Below are 22,037 nucleotides of genomic sequence, written 5' to 3'. Positions count from 1 at the left end.
AACTAACTGTTGAAAATCAAAGACAAAGAAAAACCTTGAAAGCAGCCAGAGAAAAATAACACATTACTTACCGGAAAGTGGTTCTCAACTGGGGATTATGTTGTCCCCAAGAGGATATTTGACAATGTCTGTTGACATTGTTGATAATCACAACTTGGGCAGGCAGGGAGCTGCTGGTATCTAGTAGGTAGAGACTAGAAAAAACTTAAAAGAAACACTCTACCCAACATGAAACATTTCCCAAGATATACTGTATCTGTCTAAAACAAAGATATAAAACAGGTATCAACAGATTTTAAGGAAATATAAACATATAAGGTATGCTTACGAACCATAATGGAATTAAACTAGAAGTTAATAACAAAAAGATAACTGGAAAATCTCCAATCATTTGGAAATTTAAACTACATAGTCCAAAAAAAAAAAAAAATCCACAGGTCAAAGAGGAAGTCTCAAGGGAAATTAGAAAATATTTGGAACTGAACAAAAATTTTAAAAATACACCAAGATTTATGGGATTAAGTGCTTTAAAGGGAAATTCATAGCATCATATGTTTACATTAGAAAAAAAAGAAAGGTCTCCAATTAATAACCCAAGCTTCCAACTTAAAAAACTAGCAAAAGGAAGCACAAAATAAACCCAAAACAAGCAGAATAAATGAAATACTGAAGAGCAAAATCAATGAAAAGAAAGAAAGAAGGTAAAGATCAATGAAACCAAATGCTGTTTCTTTGGAGGAACATAAATAAATAAATTAAACCTCTGGCCAGACTGACAAAGATGATGAGAGAGAGAGAGGGAAACAGAGGGGGGGCGGGGGGGGGGGCAAGAGATCACAAACTACCAATATCAGGAACAAAGGAGATAACACTATAGACCCCAAGTCAATTAAAGCATAATGAGGGAATACTGCAAAACTTTATGCACCTCTATTCAACAACTTGGATGAAATGAACCAATTTTTCAGAAACTACAAATCACCAAAACTACGCAAGATAAAATAGCCAAAAAAGCCCTGTAACTATTTTCAAAGACTGAATTTGAGCTAAAAAAAATAAAAAGTCTTCTGAGGAAGAAATCTCTATGCTCAGGTGGTTTCACTGGCAAATGCTATCAAACGTTTAAAGAAATAACACCACCTCAGCACAACCTCTTCCAGAACACATAAGCAAGCACTTCACAAGACAGTTTGAGGGTTTATTACCCTGATAACAAAGTCAAAGACAACACAAAAAAATAAAACTACAAACAAATATCCCTCATCAAGAGAAATACAGTAAGCTGTCAACCAAAAAGTGAGCAAATTGAATCAAGGAATATGTTCAAAGAATAAACGCCACAACCAAGTGGAATTTATCACAGGAATGTAAGATTGGTTCAATATTTGAAGAACAATATAATCCATCGTAGTAACAGCCTAAAACAAATGTATGCTCATATCAATTTTTGCAGAAAAAGCATTTGACACAAACCAACATTCACTCATTATAAAGACGATCAGCAAACTAGGAATATAAATAATATCCTCAACCACATAAAGGGCATCTACAAAAACCCTACAGCTAACATTTTACTTAAAGGTCAAAGACTGGATGTTTTCTCACAAAGGGTAAGAAAAAGGCAAGGATGTCTACTCTCATTCAAAGAACTCGGGCAGTGTAACAAGGCAAGAAAAGGAAACAAAAGGCATATAGATTGGAAAAGAAGTGAAACTATGCCAACTTGCAATGACATGATTGTCTAAGTAGAAAATTTCACACAATCTATTAAGAAAACAAACTTTTAGGGAAATTCCCTGGCGGTCCAGGGGTTAGGACTCAGAGCTTTCACTTCCAGGGCCCGGGTTCAATCCCTGCTCAGGGAACTAAAGTCCCAAGCCTTGCAGAGCAGCCAACAAAATATAACATTTTTTTTTAAACTTTTAGAACTAATTAGTTTAGCAGCAATGTAAATATACTTAACATTGCTGAACAATATGCTTTAAAATGGTTAGTATGGTGAATTTTATGTGTACTTTACAGTTTAAAATAAAAAATCATTTATAACAGCAGGCCCCCCAATTTAAATACATAGGTATGAATCTCACAAAACACATGTAGGACTTGTTGACTTCCAGCAGAATTTTGAGAACCAAAAACTGGTTCTAAAATATATATGGAAAGGCAAAGTAACTAGAATAGCTATAACAATTTGAAAAAGAATAAGGTTAGAAGAATAACACTACCCAATTTTAAGACTTACTATTTAAAGCCACAGCTGCCAAGAAAGTATAGTATTGACAAAAGGATAGACATATAAATCAACGGAGCAAAACAGAATCCAGAAATATTCACACAAACATGGCCAAATGATTTGTGACAAAAACGCAAAGGCAATTCAATGCAGAAAGGACAGTCTTTTCAACACACTGTGTTGGATTAACTAGACATCGATATGCAAAAAAAATGTGTCTGCCTAAGCCTCACACATTATACAAAAATTAATACAAAATGCATCATAGGTATAAATGTAAAACATAAGGCTAGGGACTTCCCTGGTGGTGCACTGGTTAAGAATCCTCCTGCCAATGCAGGGGACACGGGTTTGAGCCCTGGTCTGGGAAGATCCCACATGCCATGGAGCAACTAAGCCGGTGCACCACAACTGCTGAGCCTGTGCTCTAGAGCCTGCGAGCCACAACTACTGAGCCCACGTGCCACAACTACTTACTGAAGCCCACATGCCTAGAGCCCGTGCTCTGCAACAAGAGAAGCTACCACAATGAGAAGCCTGCACACCGCAATGAACAGTAGCCCCTTCTGGCCGCACCTAGGGAAAGCCCGCGTGCAGCAACGATGACCCAACGCAGCCAAAAATAAATAAATTTAGATTAAAAAAAAAAAAAACATAAGGCTGTAAAACTTCACAACAGGAGAAAACTTTCATAGGCTAGATTTAAGTACAGTTTTTAGACAACACACCAAAAGTACTATACAAAAAGGGGGGATGGTCGAAATAAATAAATTGGACTTCATTAAAGTTTAAAACTTTTGTTCTGATAAAGAAAATGATAAGGGAATGGGAAGAATTACTCATCAGGAGAAAATATCTGCAAATCACATAGTTGGCTAAAGACTTGTATCCATGACAGATGAAGAACTCTCAAAACCCAATAATAAGAAAACAACCCAATTAAGTAGCAAAAAAGGTAACCAGACATTTCAAAGAGGATATGCAGAAGATAATTAGTACATGAAAAAATGCTCAACAGGTGGCGCAGTGGTTGAGAGTCCAGCTGCCGATGCAGGGGACACGGGTCCGTGCCCCGGTCTGGGAAGATCCTACATGATGCGGAGCGGCTGGGCCTGTGAGCCATGGACGCTGAGGCTGCACGTCCGGAGCCTGTGCTCCGCAACAGGAGAGGCCACAACAGTGAGAGGCCTGTGTGCCGCAAAAAAAAAAAAAAAAAGAAAAAAAGAAAAAATGCTCAACATCATTAGCCATTACATAAATGTAAATAAAACCAAAATGAGATACCACTACACATCTATTAGAGCAGCTAAAATAAAAAACAACAACAATACTAAATGCTGGTGATGACGCTGACCATCTGGATCACTCAAAAATTACTGGTGGGATAGATACACTACCAAATGTAAAATAGGTAGCTAGTGGGAAGCAGCCGCATGGCACAGGGAGATAGCTCGGTGCTTTGTGACCACCTAGAGGGGTGGGATAGGGAGGGTGGGAGGGAGGGAGAGGCAAGAGGGAAGAGATATGGGAACATATATATATTTATAACTGATTCACTTTGTTGTGAAGCAGAAACTAACACACCATTGTAAAGCAATTATACTCCAATAAAGATGTTAAAAAAAAATTACTGGTGGGAATGTAAAAATGGTACAGCCACTTTGGAGATGAGTTTGTCAGTTTCTTATAAAGTTAAACATATTTATCATATGACACACACCAACTCTTTATTTGTTGGTGGGGGCAGCAAATAAAACACCCCCAAGGTTGCCATGGGGGTGTTTTTTTTGGTGCAATAGGATTATCCTATATCCTGACTGCGATGGCAGAACACAAATATATACATGTTAAAACTCAAAGAAATTTCTACCCCCCAAAAAGGCCATTTTCAAGCATATTTAATTCCATACTTTTTTTATAATAAGCCAGTTGGCAGGATGACATCAAGAACATGATAGACACCATTGTAAAGCAATTATACTCCAATAAAGATGTTTAAAAACAAAAAGAACATGATAGAGTCATAAAGAAAAACAACAAGACTAACATCTTCCTCACCCTGTAACCCAAGTCTCTATAACATACTGTCCTGTCTGAATCCTGAAGACTCCCTTCTTCTAGGATGAACAAATCAGGGGCCCCCAGTTTATCTGAAAGGCATGCCACTTTCAATGGATTTCAATACTCAATTATTTTGAAGGATGTTAAGAGAGATTTCCTATCTAGTAGTTTACCTGTATCTGACAGAGTATTGTAAGCTTTCCTGACCATCAATCTTTTTTTTTTTTAATAACTTTATCTTTGACTGCATTGGGTCTTCATTGCTGCACACGGCTTTCTCTAGTTGCGGCGAGACAGGGCTACTCTTCACTGAGGTGCACACGCGTCACACTGTGGTGGCTTCTCTTGTTGCAGAGCGTGGGCTCTAGGCGTGTGGGCTCAGTAGTTGTGGCTCGCAGGCTCTAGAGCTCAGGCTCAGTAGTTGTGGCACACGGGCTTAGCTGCTCCACGGCATGTGGGATCTTCCCCAACCAGGGCTCGAACCCCTGTCCCCTTCATTGGCAGGCGGATTCTTAACCACTGCACCACCAGGGAAGTCCCTGACCATCAATCTTAAAGCTTCTTCTTTAAAATCAGGCTTATTTCCCTCCATTTTCTTCTTGGACTCAGTAACTTATCCCTATTTTGGTTATCAAATGAGCCCTACATTCATCCTTAAAATACACTCAATCTGAGTTTCCAATGAAAGTATTTAAGTTAAATCCCCTTAAAGAGAAGGAAAGGGGTCTCAATGATGAAAATAGAGCTCCTGTGAAGAAGGTAAAAAAATAAAAGTTACCTACAAACCTATCACACCACTGTTAGTGTTTTGACTTTTGCCCTTCTGGGTTGTCCTTTTATGTGTGTTCTTAAATGGTTTATATGAGTAAATTAAACATTCTTAATTTTTTCAGTATTTTGAAATAGTTGACTCATTTTCTCCTTAAACTGAAGTTTTCACTATTGTTTTTGTTTGTTCGTTTGTTTATTTATTTTTTTGGCCACGCCATGCGGCTTGTGGGATCTTAATTCCCTGACCAGGGATTGAACCCAGAACACCGCAGTTAAAGTGCCGAATCCTAACCACTGGACCGCCAGGGAATTCCCTTCACTATTGTTTAAAGAAGAAACCCTCACTGTGGGGGGGGCGGAAGAGAGACACAACTGTCCCATTAAATTATAGGTTAACTCTCACACCTCATTTTGATATCCACTGAGTTTGATCCACTACTGTACACATCACAGCGTTAATAGAACAAAACTCACATTTGATTCAGTTCAACTGCTCTCTAATAGGCGTCACAAGAAGTAAAAACTTCAGTGTGGGACTCGGAGTTTTGTTTTGTTTAAATGTACTTCTGTGCTTTCAAAAACAGGAAGAAAAAAAAAGTTGAGGGAGAGAGAAAAGGGAAGCATGTAGGAGGGCAAGAAGCACCATGCCGTTTCCCCCATACTTTGCCCTATGCATCTCTTCCATTTGGCTATTCCTGACTTGGATCCTTCATAATAAACTGGTAACCGCAGCAAGAGGTAGGAGAAAGCAGTGGAGAAAGGGGAGGGAGAGCCCAAAGCACTGTGTAGGACACAAGGGTGATTTTTAACCTTATTCCTAAATCACCTTTGATCCCACCAAAGTTTTTGTTTGTTTGTTTTCTGTTTGGGGGTGTTTTTTTTTTCTTGGCTTCCTTTTTCAACTCGTGCTACTTGGTAGTCTACTTGGTTTATGAATGCCTTCTCCTAAATTACCTGAATGCCCTTCTAGAATGAAGTGTATGATTACAATTCGACTTGTTATTCTACCACTCATTCTTCGAAAAGTTTTATGCCAAGTGATGCCAGGCACTGAGGATAAGATAGTCTCCTGTGTCATAAGAAATACATATCTGGTCTTTGTCCCTGGTTCCTGACACAGAGCTCCTAAATCCCATAGTTTCCTGAATGATAGGAGTGACAGGAGTGTCTTTTATTCTGACGAGGCAACTCTCAGTAGGCCCCTAGATAGCTTCAGGATGAAGGTCTGGTCGTCAGAAAGACTAAGGCACAATTGGAGGTTTGGAATTTACATCCTCACTTCTCCACTTCCGGGAAGAAGAGAGGGGCTGGAGACTGAGTTAATCACTAATGGTCAGTGATTTAACCAATCCCACGTATGTACGGAAGTCTCCATAGAAACCTAAAAAGACTGGGTCCAGAGAGCTTCTGGGCTGGTGAACATGCGGCAATGTGGGGAGAATGGGAAACGGAGAGGGCATGGAAGCTCCACGCCCCTTTCCCATACCTTACCCTATGCACCTCTTCCACCTGGCTGTTCCTGAGTTGTACCCTTTATAGTAAATTATAGTAGTAGTAAGCAAGGCACTTTTCCTGAGTTCTGTGAGCCATTCTAGTGAATTACCAAGGGGAGTGGGGGCCTTGTGGGACCCTCCATCCAGATTTATAATCAGCCAGGCAAAAAGGTGAGGAGACTTGGCATCCCACTGCACCTGGCACCTGAAATGAGGGCAGTCCTGCGAGACGGAACCCTTAACCTGTGGCGTCTGACACTAAATCCGATAGTTAGCATCAGAATTGAATTGAATTGTAGGACACCTAGTTGTTGTTGGAGGGTCAGAGAAGTGGTATTGGAGAAGACACCATGTATCTGATATCAGAAATGCTGTCAATGAAAACGACAAAGGTCCTCTCTCTCGATGTTCTCAATCAGGCCGACAAGGCTCTTACTTCACACTTAGGTTACCATTTTGCACAGAAAAGAACAAGGGTAAGTATTTTTAAGGCTCTTGAGAGTTTAAAACAAAGATCTATTGGATCATGTGCAGAAAAAAGATTTAAAGTTTAAAAATGTTTGAAGTTTTTTAAAAGTCACTTTGGCTGTTTGGCCATGGAGCATTGAAGTCTGGATAACTACTACACTATCTCCCACCCACGAGTAGTTAACTTCTTTTCCTCTCAGTCTTTATTCATGGGATCGCACGTATTCCTAATCGCCAATCTAAACAGAAACAGATTGGTGCTTTGTGACTATCTAGATGGGTGGCATGGGGTGGGAGGGAGGTCCAAGAGGGAGGGGATATAGGTATACATACAGCTGATTCACTTCATTGTACGGCAGAAACTAACACAACATTGTAAAGCAATTTTACTCCAATTAAAAAAAAAAGAGAGAGAGAAAGAGACACGGGGCTCTGTGCACACAGAGGACAGGCCATGTGAGGACACAGTGAGAAGGCAGTCACCTGAAAGCCAGAGAAAGGCAAGAATCCAATCCTGTTGACACCTTGATCTTGGACTTCCAGACTCCAGAACTGTGAGAGAATAAGCTTCTCTTGTTTAAGTCAAAAAAAAAAAAAAAAAAAGCCAGAAACAGAGATTTACCAATTATTTCTTCTTTAATCTCCCATAACTTCAAGTGAATACTGCTGAAACCAAAAACCTCTTTTTTTATGACCTTTCCTATTTACAACCATAAGTAATCTGTTTGTGGTTGTGGATAGTTTAATGTAATTCAGACAGAAAGGACCAATTGTTTTCATTTGAAGAGTTACAGGACTCATTTGCAGATTATGAAATTGAAAGAGCAATTTCACAACTTGGCACTAACACAGAATCTTAAAATTAGTGCTCAGGCACCCCTAAAGATGATTTTAAAGCTTGAGAACACACAACAGTAGCCCTCTATGGCCACCCCTCCATAGGCTGGTTGTGCCTATGGGCTGTTTTTCCCATTTACAGCTGGTGAGATGCTTTAATTGGTTGATGTACGACTGACTCCTCTACAGGGTGGTGGCCATGGGTACAGGAAAGCGCACCAAAGGCAGCATGGGGTGGGGGTGGGGGGACCTTAAGGACACCGGGTGTTCTGTGGCCAGAGAGCAAAAGGGAGGAAAGTGAAGGATAACCTCAAGGCTAAGCCCACATGACCTAAGTCATATTAAATTTCACAGAGAAAGCAAAGCGATGATTCGAGAGGCAAAAAAATCGGTTTTAGACACCTTAAATTCAATGGGTATTCAAGTGAATGTTTGCTTCCAAGTAGAAAACAAAAACAGTAGGAACAAATGGAACTTCTAAGAGAGGAAAAACAAAGGGTGCACAGATTTGTTCACATTTAAGAATGGAGAAGCACATGTTGGGGAATAATACACAAGAGTAACCATGACTAAAACCTGCAGGGAAAAGAACTGAGGGCATAAATGCTGCAAAGAAAATGAACAACCGGGACTTCCCTGGTGGTCCAGACTCTGCGCTCCCAGTGCAGGGGGCCCAGGTTCAATCCCTGGTCAGGGAACTAGATCCCGCATGCCGCAACTAAAAGATCCCGCACACAGCAACGAATATCCCGCACGCCACAACTAAAAGATCCTGTACACAGCAACGAATATCCCGCACGCCGCAACTAAGATGTGGCGCAGCCAATTAATTAACTGATTAATTAATATTTTTAAAAAAGAAAGAAAATGAACAACCAAGGAAATACCAACACACGTGGTCCCAGGAGGAGCACGATCACACTGTGATCTCTAAATACCATTTCCCAAGAAAGCAGGCTTTTTGAAGAAAGGGCCGATTCCACCCCTTGAAACAGGAAATGTACGTGACAAACCTGGAATTTCTTAAACCAACCATCAGGGAAGCTATCACTATTGAGGAAGCATCAAAAGGACAGGCCTCTCAGGAGAGGAGAATTTCAGTATCAATAAGAATGATTCCAGGCACTGCATTGGTGGCGCCGTGGTTAAGAATCTGCCTGCCAATGCAGGGGACACGGTTTCGAGCCCTGATCCGGGAAGATCCCACATGCCACACAGCAACTAAGCCCGTGCGCCACAACTACTGAGCCTGTGCTCTAGAGCCGGCGCGCCACAACTCCTGAGCCCATGTGACACAACTACTGAAGCCCGCGAGCCTAGAGCCCATGCTCCGCAACAAGAGAAGCCACCGCAATGAGAAGCCCACACACTGCAACGAAGAGCAGCCCCACTCGCTGCAACTAGAGAAAGCCCGCATGCAACAACGAAGACCCGACGTAGCCAAAAATAAATAAATAAATAATTTAAAAAAGAATGCTTCCAGTAATTCTGAAACCCAAGTGTGTTTAAGCTCATTAGCTCATAGTTACACAAAAACTCATTGATTCAAAAACAAAAACAACTCATTGGTTACCCTTGTAGGATGCCAAGGCACCCAATATTTATAAGGTAGTAAATAAGTGGAAAGAATGAAGTATTTTTCCTATCTCTCTTACACAAACCGTACTTCAGTAGAGTAATTCAATAGCCTGCAAGGACAAGTTCCTCTTTACAAACGCATTCTGACTAATACATGAAGAAATTGTAGAATTAGAGTACTACCATCCTGCAGCCACACGACAATGAATCTAAGCAATGATCAATGGCATTTCATAACCCAAAGACAGGCATCATGTACCTCCTGATATAAGAATACAGCACCACCTATTACTTTGTCTTGTGCAAACAAACCAAAAGTGAACTTGAGTCTAATCCAAGTCCCACAAGGGTCAGAGGAACATGGTAAGTCACCACACATGGATGTAGTTCAGCAAAGTAAGAATGGGGAACATTCTGCAGAATAAACCAACTTCAACAAATACACTACACCCTCCCCCGCACCCCAAAAAAAAAGACATACCTATTGATTAAATGTCTTGAAAAATATCTTATTTGGATCCTGACTCAAATAGTTTTTTTAAAAAAGATAATCAAGGAAATATGAATGATTAGATTTGATATGTGAGAGTTACTATTCATTTAATACATTTATTTTTTAAAGAGACTGTTATGGGTTGAACTGTGTCTTCCCCAAAATTCACAGAACGGAGTCTTAATTCCTAGCACCACAGCTCGACTATATTTGGAGACAGGGTCTTTACAGAGGTAGTCAAGGTCATTAGGGTGGTCCCTAATCCAGTAGAGCTGGTGTCCTTATAAAAAAGAGAAATTTGGACACAGACACACACAGCAGCAACACCACATGAAGGGTGGATTTACACTGTCGCAAACCAAGGAACTACCCAAAGAGAGAGAGGCCTCAAACAAATCTTTCTCTCACAGCCCTCAGCAGGAGCCAAATGTGCTGACATCTTGTTATCAGACTTCTAGCCTCCAGAACTACGAGATTAAAAGTTTGTTGTTTAAGCCACCCAGTTTGTGGTGTTTTGTTCAGCAGCCCTAGCAAACTAATTTGGAGACATTTAACTTTTAGGGATGCATTCAGTATTTACTGAATTAAGTGACGTGATGTCTAGGATGTACTTTATGTACAGTAGTCTGGGAAAGGATGAAGAGGTTAGAGTTATTAAAAAGAAAAGAGACTGGCTATATATTGATAATGGTTGAAACTGAGTGTCATTATATTAGCCTTTCTTTTTGTTTATGTCTGATATTTTCCATAATAAAAAGTTTAAATAAAGGGCATAGAGATCTCTGAGATGACCATCCCAGAAGAACTATAAAGCACAGGATACAAGTCCAGGCATTGAGTGCAAGGGCATGGTAAACACAGGGAGAGAGCAGATTAGGAGCAGAAATATGTGCCTTGTACACCACTCACCTAGGGGTCACAGGGAGACACTGGTATTCCCCAAACCCCTTGCACCAGCTCATCTCTCATGAAGCAAAGCCTGGCCCGTCCCAGAGCAACGATGCATGAAGAACTCTACCACCCTCCGTTCTCTAAATGGAACAGTTTACCAATAACTTCCCCAAATAACCTGTCCAAGCCCATTCATCACTCATAACCACATATTTCCTCCAGACCTAGGGAGGATCCAGTTTCTATTGGGTTCACTGTCCAGCCTTCAGGGGCATGGTGAAAGCAAATAAATGATGATAATTTTAAGAAATAGAAACTTACCTTTCAGGGGAAGTGTTCTGTTTGAGTAACCTGATTAAGAGCAGAAACTCTACCACTTTCCAGCTGCATGACCCTGGGCAAGTTACTTCACCTCTCTGACCTCAGCTGCCTCATCTGTAAAATGGGGACATGGGACTGTGGTGAAGATTAAAACAAGTTAATTCAGCACCCGGCACATTAGTGCTCAGTAAGAGTCAGCTATTTATTGGCCAGTGCTCAGAGTCAGGCCATGGAGAAGAAAGATCCCCTATCAGTGTCAACGGTCTCATACTTGTTGTAAAAGTTCCTTCAAAATTACTTGACAGAGATCAACTACTTCTAACAACTGTTCATACTCAAATTCACTGAAGCCATGGTGATCTTCAAACAGTCCAACAAAACCTCTTCTTTCAGATTCCTGGACCCAATTCCAAAGTGTGGAGGGGTGGTGTTCCCACACCACCAATAAACAACTCTTAGATATTAGATGCACGTCTCACAATCCAACTCATTTCTGACACTATCTACGTGACACTATCTACCTGGAGATAGAATCTGGTTAAGGGTTCAGTCCCGTAAGACTGCCCTCCACCCTTCAGAAGCCAAATGCAAGCCCAGGCTGTCACGTGTACTTCAGACCAAACAACTACAGACAGGAGGTTCCAACAAGCCCTCCCTGGGTCTGATTAATTTACTAGAGAAGCTCAAAGAGCTCACAGAAACATTTTACTTACTGGATCACCAGAATATAGTTTAGGAACAGCCGGACGGAAGAGGTGCCTAGGGCAAGGTGTGAGGGAAGGGTGTGCAGCTTCCATGCTCTCTCGAGCGCACCATTCACTCCACACTTTACCACTTTCCCCACATGTTCACCAACTAGGAAGCTCTCTAAATCCAGTCCTTTGGGGTTTTTATGAGGCTTCATTACATAGGTATGATTGATTAATCATTCGCATTGGCAACTAATTCAACCTCCAGCACCCTCTCCCGTCCCCGGAGGCAGGGGTGGGTGACAGCACACTGTGACTCAAAGTTCTAACCCTCTAATCACCTGGTCAGTAGCTCTTACCCTTAAGCGGTTTCCAAAAGTCATATCATTAACTTAACGAAAGACACCTTCATCATCTCACCACTTACGAAATTCCAAGGGTTTTAAGGAGCTCTGGGTCAGAAACGGACCAAGAGCAAATATATATTTTTATTATAAACCACAATATCACACCTGCACCCAAGGGATTCCCTGGGGGCCAAAGAGGGAACCAGCAGGCAAGGTTCTATGCCACCTTTGAATAACTCTAACTTTATCTATATTCACATACCAGGTTTCTGCCATACCATCTCCTCCAAAGAAAAGAGAGAACTTTGAAAATCACCAACCCAGAACAGTGTTTTTCTGCTACTACATTACGACTCCAAGATGTCTGCTGCAAAAGGCAACCTTTAAGGGGCTTCCCTGGTGATGCAGTGGTTAAGAATCCGCCTGCCTGGGGCTTCCCTGGTGGCGCAGTGGTTGGGAGTCTGCCTGCCGATGCAGGGGACACGGGTTCGAGCCCTGGTCCGAGAAGATCCCACATGCTGCGGAGCGGCTGGGCCCATGAGCCATGGTCACTGAGCCTGCGTGTCTGGAGCCTGTGCTCCGCAATGGGAGAGGCCACAGCAGTGAGAGGTCCGCGTACCGCAAAAAAAAAAAAAAAAAAAAAGAATCCGCCTGCCAATGCAGGGGACACGGGTTCGAGCCCTGGTCTGAGAAGATCCCACGGATCGTGGGGCAACTAAGCCCGTGTGCCACGCCTACTGAGCCCGCGTGCCTAGAGCCCATGCTCTGCGACAAGAGAAGCCACCGAAACGAGAAGCCCGTGCACGACAACAAAGAGTAGCCCCTGCTCGCCGCAACTAGAGAAAGCCTGCGCTCAGCAGCGAAGACCCAGTGCAGCCAAAAATAAATAAATAAAATTAAGTTAAAAAAAAAATAAGTACCAGCCTCATCTCACAAGGTGTCCTATTACAGTGTATTTTTCATTACAGTCTGAAACACAGGCATCTCTCTAAAGCTTTAGCCCTTCTGCCAGAGAGTGGATGTAACTCGCTTGAGTGTAATTTACAGGGAAGTTCAGCCTCATCCCACTACATTTATTTTACCACCCATGCCACGCTCCCCACCCCCAAACTTCAGAGAAAAAACTTCTTTTCATCATGAAAGAAGCCAAGGCTTTCTAACATTCCTTATGCCCTAGAAGTCAACTTTCTCCAAACTGGTTACTAGGGGGTGGGTTCAAACTAACAAGCCAAAGTGTTTCAATAAAGAAAGTGTTCTGTTAGGGCAATCCTATGGCCCAACAGAAAAAGCCTTTTAAGATTTCCTACAAGATCTACTTACTTCCAAAAATTGCCTCAAGCTTACACAGAACAACCAAAAAGAACTTCGAAAGAGAAATCATTAAGATAACTCTGCTGAGGAAAAAAAGCAAAGAATATTTTACATTGCAATGTTCGACTTGTAGTTTGGGGCTTTCATTTTCAGCATACTGGTTACTTGCTTTCCATGTCAAGAACCAGAGACCAACCCCCTGGTATGTCAGAAGCCTGGATGCAATTTGAGGATGCTTTAGTTATGAAGAGCCCCCCTTTACTCCCCTATGTTTAGGCCAGGAGACAGCTTCCACTTCCTTTACTCAATCACACCAGACAACACATGTGGCAGAAAAATGGATCTTACAGTGTGGAAACCTCTTCAGAGTTTCTTCCCAAGATATTCATCTTCTCACCTCAATTAAGTCCAGGAAAAATCTGATATCCAGGCCTTGAGGTAAAGCCAACAGACATTCTGCATTTTCCAGCAAGTTGTAATTTTAAATTATGCATTCCCCATAAGTATTTGTCAGATCATATATTCAAAACTTTGCCTCAGAAAATACAGTCACTCCAGGCATGGGCAGTCAGGGCCTTATGATGCAAACCACTAACTCAGTAGCTCAGTCTGTTTTGCCAGACACTAACCTCTGTGGAAGCATCATTCTACTTTCAATACCTGACCCCCAAATGAGAACCTAACTTGCCCTTTACTCTAGACCCTTCATTTACATAATTAATGGGCGTTACATTTCCCTTCCAGGAGGGTATTCCCTTTCAACATTTTATGAGTACTAATAACTTTGATTGGAGAGTACTATTAAGATGATAAGATTAGGAAAAACTCTCTCTGAGAAGTCCTTTCCTAAGGCCTTGGCAATTTATTTTTTAAATGAAGAAAGATACCCCTAAAATTCAGGAAATGGGGCCAATTTAAGACACTGAGTCAGGCAAAACAAAAAGGATTCTTCTCAAAGGTGTTTAAAGTCAAGTGTTCTGGGGCTCTATCCCTTCTTCACCTCTTTGGTGTTTGCCCAAGGTGTTCCCTCAAACCCTTATCACACATGTTTACATCCCTTAGGGCATCTGAGGATGCAGATCTGTCCAACATTAGGACTATTTGTAGAGGAGCCCTTCCAGTTCTGGTCACACCACAGATCTATTCTTCCAGTACCTCAGGCAAGAGGGTTGGAGGGGGAGTAGAAACAGTTTCTTCTATTTCCCTTCTACATTCCACCTATTTGGGGGAAAAAACAAACCTACCTAATTCTCCAGCAGCAGGTCCTTCCAAAAGTTAGTTTCCCCATATCTTTATCTGCCAAAACACTTAAGCAGTGAAACATTTAGCCAGTCCAGAACACTTGAGTGCACTTTACCATCAACCAAAACTAATGGGCTAGAAATCATTTAAGCCCCACATGACACACAAAGCGTGCATGACGTGGTATTCCAAGAACTTGAGAGGAATCCCCGTGTGTCATTCAGCAGGATCTAGTGGTAAAAAGGTAATGTAAATAAGAAATAAAAACATAAAATAAAGTATCACAGTGGTATAAAGATAATCAACAATCCAGTTACAGACCTTATAAAATGCCTCATAGCACTGTTATCTCATGGTGTTTCTGCCATGGTCCCAGATTCTGTCATTTCTTTGATGACCTCACAGAAAATGGCTTAGAAGAGCACTGGCAGAACAGGGGAGGAACTTTCACTTCTGGGATAGGACTCTGACTGGAAATTAAGCTCTCAGTTCCAAATACACCTTCCAACTCTGTGATCCTGGGACTGGGACTCTGCCCTATTATCGCACCTTTGCCAGCCATTCCCTGGTGGTTTCTGCTGACAGAATGCACAAGAGGGGGACTGGAGAGCACGAGTGGAGGTGACACGTGTTCCTTCCCATTTATCAGCATCATCCTAACAGCCATGGGTTTGGGACTCTAGCGGCTCTGGGCATTCCCAGAACCAGCTTCATCACTTCCCTTCTTCCCCCATCCCAGGCACCAGCCACAGCCAGGGAGCATCCTTTGCTCACCCTCAGCTACTCGGAGCTCTTCCTTCAAGCTTCTAGGATCTGATAACCTCGCCCTGTTCCCTTAACCCCTTTCCTCCCCACTCAGCCTCAGGGTGGGAGCTGCTATAGTCCTCACTATCTATGGATTCCGTCTTTGCTCATTCAGCCCTCTAGCAACTGTGTGATTCTCCACATTTAATTCCCCCTGGTATAATACCTGTTTTTTTGTGTGTGCTATAGGCTGCATCTGAGTTAAGCACAAGAACTTTAAGTTGGGAGGAAATGAATTTGTTGTTCATACCATAGCTAAAATGTAGGGTGCACTTATATGTACCAAGCATTTTTTAAGGGTTTGAGCATGCATAATCCTATTAACGCCCATAGCAACCCAATCAAGTGGCTGTTATCATCCCCATGTTAGAAAGGAGGAAAATGAGGCTTTGACAATTTTAAAAAATGGTTCAGAGATCACATATCTAGTAAGCAGTGGAGCTGGGATGTAATCCCAAGTCTGACGCCAAAAGCCTCCTGCAAAAAACTCTAAGGCTTTTCTAGATACTCCATGCTGCTCCTAAGGACTGTTTACATGGTTCACAAATAACTTAGTGCAGGTGTATGCTTGCTTTTTTGTTATTCTCATAGGTCTTATTCTGTAACAGTCCCCTTCCCTTTTAATATGCCATCACTTGATTACTAAACAATGTCATTTGTCCTGTGGAATGTCCCATATTCTGGAACTGGCTAGGTGTTTCTTCATGGCATCATTTCATTTGTGCCCCTACTGTCTATACTTCTTATAAACTCAAAGTCAGATTGAAATTGAATCCAGTCAAACCTCTGTTTTTTTGACAAGAATTTTTCATCTATGTTGCTATGTATTTCCTATTGCGTCAAATCAGGAGGCATGTAATGTCTGGTCATTACATTTTCAGTGATTCTAAGATTAATTCGTGGATTCAAAGTCTAATTTTTCCATTATAAAGGGAGTCCAGACATATAACTGCAAAATTATCACCTTCTATAAGGCTTTGGCACGAGACAACCAGCAGGCTCAGTGTGTACAAATAAAATGTTACACAAAGTGACTCCTCAAAAAGGAAGTAACAGATGGTGGTCATTCAAGCCTTCAAAGAAAGGAAATATCCCAATAGTTCATCCTACTCCTAACAAGCCCTCAATAGTTTTTGTCAATCAGTATTTCAAACCATCCTTTAAACTGTAAAGGGGTCAAAGGTCAAGAGTTTCAAAGTCTAGTTCCACGTCTCTTTAAATTCAGAATCTGTTCTTACTTAATTCTTTGAACCCTGTGGGCCCGTATTTGCCCATTTGAAAATGGAGATAATGTCACCAACTTCACCTTACCTCAAAGGACTATGGGGGAGGGTAAAATGAAATTTTAAAAAAAAAGTTAGATGTGGCAAATAAAGATTTATTCTCACAGATTAAATTTTACCCAGAATGAAGAAGAATGCCATGAACTAAAATCTTGAGAAGCCACCAAAACTAGAATCAACAATGCTCAAGAAGCCACTGCAATCTAAATTTGAAGAGATACTATGAATGAATTATAAGGAAACTACCACTTGCCTATAGCTGATATGCTATACACTGACAATTCACTTACTTAAAATTGGCTGCCACCATTTGACTCTTTCATTGAAAGCTACATTACACTAGATCTAGTTCCCAAGTAGAAAATCATATTTAACACAGCCCATGTTAAAATGAAGGGATTAATTAACATGCACACGCTACTATAAATAAATAACAAGGACCTACTGTAGAGCACAGGGAATTATATTCAATATCTTGTGATAACGCATAATGGAAAAGAATCTGAAAAAGAATATATGTATATATTGGGTTGGCCAAAAAATTCATTCAGGTTTTCCCATAAGAGGTTATGGAAAAACCAGAATGAACTTTTTGGCCAACCCAATATATATATGTGTATATATATGTATATAAAATTGAATCACTTTGCTGTACACCTGAAACTAACACATTGTAAATCAACTATACTCCAATTAAAAAAACCACATAAATAAAAAAGGGGATTAAACCAGTAATCTTGATACCATGACACTTGATTCAGGGACTCATCCTCCAAGATACTGAATTTCCTAAACAAATGTTAAACTAAAACAAGAAAATGCATTGAGTTTAATCTAATGTCACTGTTTCTATCTACGAAAGTATACATTATATAACTTGAAAAATATTCAACATAGACCAAAGAACCAAGTCCTACAAAGACTAAATTCAATAACATTGTTCTGAAAATAAATGTGCTGTAAAATTTTCTGAGCATAAGTGATTTGTTACCAACTGGAACCTTGGAGAATGAGACCTCAGGCCAGCTTTCCTAAACTGACCACCAAAGAAACCTTTTAACCATTCTTTGCATTTTGATGAAGGTTCTGGTTTAGTGACTCTTCAAATGTCATTTTAGAACACTAATGTGAAACACACAAAGCTAGTTACTCTTGATTTTTATGTTAAAAATACACAAAAGCTGAGCAGTTTTCCCTGCACCACCTTCTCCAAAGTAGCTTTTAAGAATTTTCAGGTTCATCATCTGGAAGAGTCAACAGACATTTCCTTTTATCTTTTCAACTACTGGGGTCTCAAATTCTCACCATGACATCATCAACATGGTTTGGAAATTGCTGACACAGGCTATTCAATTGTGCTAAAAGGTTTGTGTTTATATACAATTACTACAGTGCCACCATGTGAGCAAAAGAAAGCATAGTAACATTTTAAAATAAAGCATAAATAGCAGTTATTTGCTCTTTAAAAAATTGCCAAGGAGGGAACTTCATATTTAAATACAATTAGCAAAACTCATCAGAAAGATCTCAAACAAGATTCTGTGGGATGTGATTGAATGAGCAAGTTTACGCAGTTACCCCAGAACTTACTTCAACTTTAAATATCTCAAAGAGCAGATTGTTTTCAAAGATATAGTATACTCTTACAAAGCAAAGCCCAATGCAAGACACAGACCATGAAAGAGAAGAACCATGTGTGTTCTAGCACATCCATGAGTTGGAAGGAGAAAAACCCTTGGAAAAACTACCAATAGGCTTAGATACTAAAATCTTAGTTTTAAATATAGAAATTCTTACCTCCCACTGTAAATGAGGCGGGATATTTCGTATCTGAAGTTTCCGAATCCTGCAGAAGAATTAAAATGTTTTTTAAAAGAAAAAAAAAAAAAGTAAATGCAGAAGATATTAATAGCCAACATGGATGCTTAGAAACTACTTAAAATACTTTGTATTAATTACAAACTAATATATAATAAGAAAAGGCAGCCCAAGAAGGAAAAAGGAGACAAAGTTATCACAATATGCATACTGAGACCGTTTGGAAATCTAGCATCATTGGATTGTTATGGCTTATTCTAAAAGCCACTAAAATTGGCAGATACATTGTTTGAAAAACATTTCATCTGATGACTATATTCTAAGTTCAAACCCTTTAGCCTCAAAGTAAGCATCCCAGAACACAAACAAAGCCTTAGTCCAGATGTTCTTAATCTGAGATCACAGCCAAGGGGTCCATGGACAGAATTCAAGGAACTTGGATAGCAGAGGTGGGGTATGGGGGAAATCACATGTTTATTTTCACTATCCCCTAACTGAAATTTAGCACCACCTTCAATTATGGATGTTGGCATCAAACGACAGTAGAATTATATGACTTGTACTTTTGACATTAAAATAAATCAGATATTTTCACATCACTTACGTTGTTGCAGATCTTTAAATATCATGTATAATCACTACTGTGAAAGTTAGCTGTGTTGCTAGAACTTTTCCTTATTATGTTAAGAAACACATGCTACTACAAGCTTTAACATTATTCTAACTTTATTTCAAAATAATTTCCTTTATAATCCCATGTGTTTTATTTTATGCACTTAAAAATACCTTAAGAGGTCCATACTTTTCAGGCTGCCAAAGGAGTCCATGGCACAAAAAACATTAAAAATCCCCTACCTTAGTTCAAATGCCTACACATATACCTATACATATGCTATGTATATAAAACACAATATGTATTTTATATAATAATAAAATCTATTGTAATATACGTCCCTCTTCTTCTATCCCCTCCTCAATACTATCAGAGGGAGGGAGCAGAAGAAGAGAGGGAGGGTGGAAGGAAGGAAGGAAGGAAGGAACATGAATTATATGAGATTGTACTACGAATACCACATACCAGTCACACTCTTAGAGGGAAAGGAATTTACAGTCAACTAGCTATTTTAAAAAGAGAGAGAGACTAACAATTGGGCATGACATCTCAAGTGAAATAATTTTTTAACTTCTAGAACTATAGTTAATTTCCTTTTCTGGGTCAAACGATCCACTTTTAAGTACCACAGCAAAACACCAGCTGGGACTACATTCACAGCCTACTCCTTTGTCTCTCCCATTCACCCCAAAGCCTTAAGAACAAATAAATGCCACAGACACTGCCTATCCCTTATGGAACTCTAAAGAACATATAGATGAACAAACTCAGGTACATCCTGTTTATAATGATAAAATAGACGATGAAGGAAAAATCATTTTTACATTATTTTTATGAGACAGTGAAACAAAGCACAATCACCAAGGGCAATGTCTCAAAGAGATAGTGACAGAATGCCAATTTAAGAAAAAATTTTTAAACACCACATAGTCTTAGAATTTACACATTATTCTGGGATTTGTTTCAAAAATAACTCATGTGCTAAAAAAAAAACTCGTGCTAATAAGTTAAAGCTGCAGGATGTGTACTGTATCTCTGCTTTTGTATAAGTTTTACATTTACCTTAAAACATATACCCTAATAAAAACATTCCTAAAACATAGGTTTCAAATCTGCCATGTATTGCTTTGGGTAGCAGAAAAGTTACTCACACTGTGTAAATACTTACCCTGGGTAACCAAGGAAGTAAGAATTATTTACTATACATTGCAAGTACTAATCTGTCAGTCAAGCATCTGACACAATAAATTACAGCACAATGTTAAGAAACTAAGTATTCATCTCTACTGGACTCATTTTTCTGGGTATATATATTACCAAAAAATTTTCCCAAAAGCACACACAGAAGTATACCTAGAGAGTTATGGTCACCAAGCAGGTAATTATTCATTATTAAAACAACAAATACCTACTTCACAGGGTTCCCAAGAACTTCTTTAAATAGGATACTATTTTTTGTACATTAGAAGTAATCCATTAGCCATGTTTTCCCCACACATTCTTCAAAATGTACATCTGACACCCATTTACTTATTAGAAGTTACTCCAGAATAATTATTTCCCTTAAATGGCTGTCCCTTTTCCATTATCTGATTCTCTCGTGTTTCATTTTAGACAAATACCAGGATTATTTTCATACAGTTAGTGTTTTGACATCTAGCACTGTTCTTTCCCACTTACCCAGTAACTAATCTTAAACTCTGCAGTTTCACCTCTAGCTCCTCTCCCCATGGTCCACTCTTATCACTACAAGAGCCAAAAGGCCCAGCATTAAAAAAGTCCAAGCAAAGGCATGAATTCTCATCTAGTACATAAACACAAACCTCTGACCCAGAAGGTACTTGAGAAAAAACGACCCCACTCAGCTGTACTAATCAAGTTGGCTATACACAGTTAAAACACTATCACCTGGACTTCCCTGATGGCGCAGAGGTTAAGAATCCGCCTGCCAATGCAGGTGACACGGGTTTGATCCCTGGTCCGGGAGGATCTCACATGCCTCGGAGCAACTAAGCCCGTGCACCACAACTCTGAAGCCCGAGCCCCTAGAGCCCTTCTTCTGCAACAAGAGAAGCCACCGCGATGAGAAGCCCGCGCACGACAATGAAGAGTAGCCCCCGCTTGCCACAACTAGAAAAAGCCCGCGCGCAGCAACAAAGACCCAACACAGCCAAAAATAAATTAATTAATTTAAAAAAAAACAAAAAAACACTATCGCCTGTATTCTTAGCTCCCATCTCCCATCTGAGCTTTTAGAAATAGGTTGGTTATATTTGGGTTTTAAATACTTAAGAGTCAAGAAAACGGATACTGTTTTCCAGTGTGATTACCCACTCATTAAAGTTCAATTTAACTATCAGCAAAATAAGTTGGTGTTTCACCTCCTCCTAAAACACACTTACGTAGTAACAAGGATCACACCCTGTAACAACAGGGACTCATTAGGCTGTCTTGTTCACTGTTGCATTCAGAGTCTGGAACAGTGTGTGGTACCTGAGAAGCACGATAGTTAAATTAACATTTGTTATAACATATAGAAGGGGAAGAAAACACAACTCTCATGGATCCACCATCCAAAAACTAACATGATTTTATTACAGCTCATGGGGGAGTGAGAAGAACAATAGCTATACTGAAGTTTGAGAACAAAAACAGGAAAATGCCGATTTAATCTCTCGTGCTATTTTAAAAGAAAACTTCCACACAATCTACTTATAAGTTAATCATATAGAATTTAAGGGTTTTCCCCCGAGAGGGAAAAATGAGGTGAAGTTTAAGCTCTCA

General features: G+C 40.1%; 1 protein-coding gene across 1 annotated transcript in view; it reads right to left on the bottom strand.

Annotated features, from left to right (window-relative positions):
• Nucleotides 1–22,037, bottom strand: part of IGF2BP3 (insulin like growth factor 2 mRNA binding protein 3) — a 138,553-nt gene that overhangs the window by 82,081 nt on the left and 34,435 nt on the right. Inside the window, exon 3 of the mRNA XM_060020384.1 lies at nucleotides 18,620–18,668. Within this exon, the coding sequence (XP_059876367.1) occupies nucleotides 18,620–18,668 (49 nt within the window). The remainder of the gene's footprint in view (nucleotides 1–18,619; nucleotides 18,669–22,037) is intronic.

The sequence above is a fragment of the Delphinus delphis genome, chromosome 9 (genome assembly GCF_949987515.2).
Source record: "Delphinus delphis chromosome 9, mDelDel1.2, whole genome shotgun sequence".
In the NCBI taxonomy this organism is placed as follows: domain Eukaryota; kingdom Metazoa; phylum Chordata; class Mammalia; order Artiodactyla; family Delphinidae; genus Delphinus; species Delphinus delphis.
The sequence above is the reverse complement of the archived record's forward strand: the minus strand, read 5'-3'. Positions and strand labels throughout refer to the sequence as shown.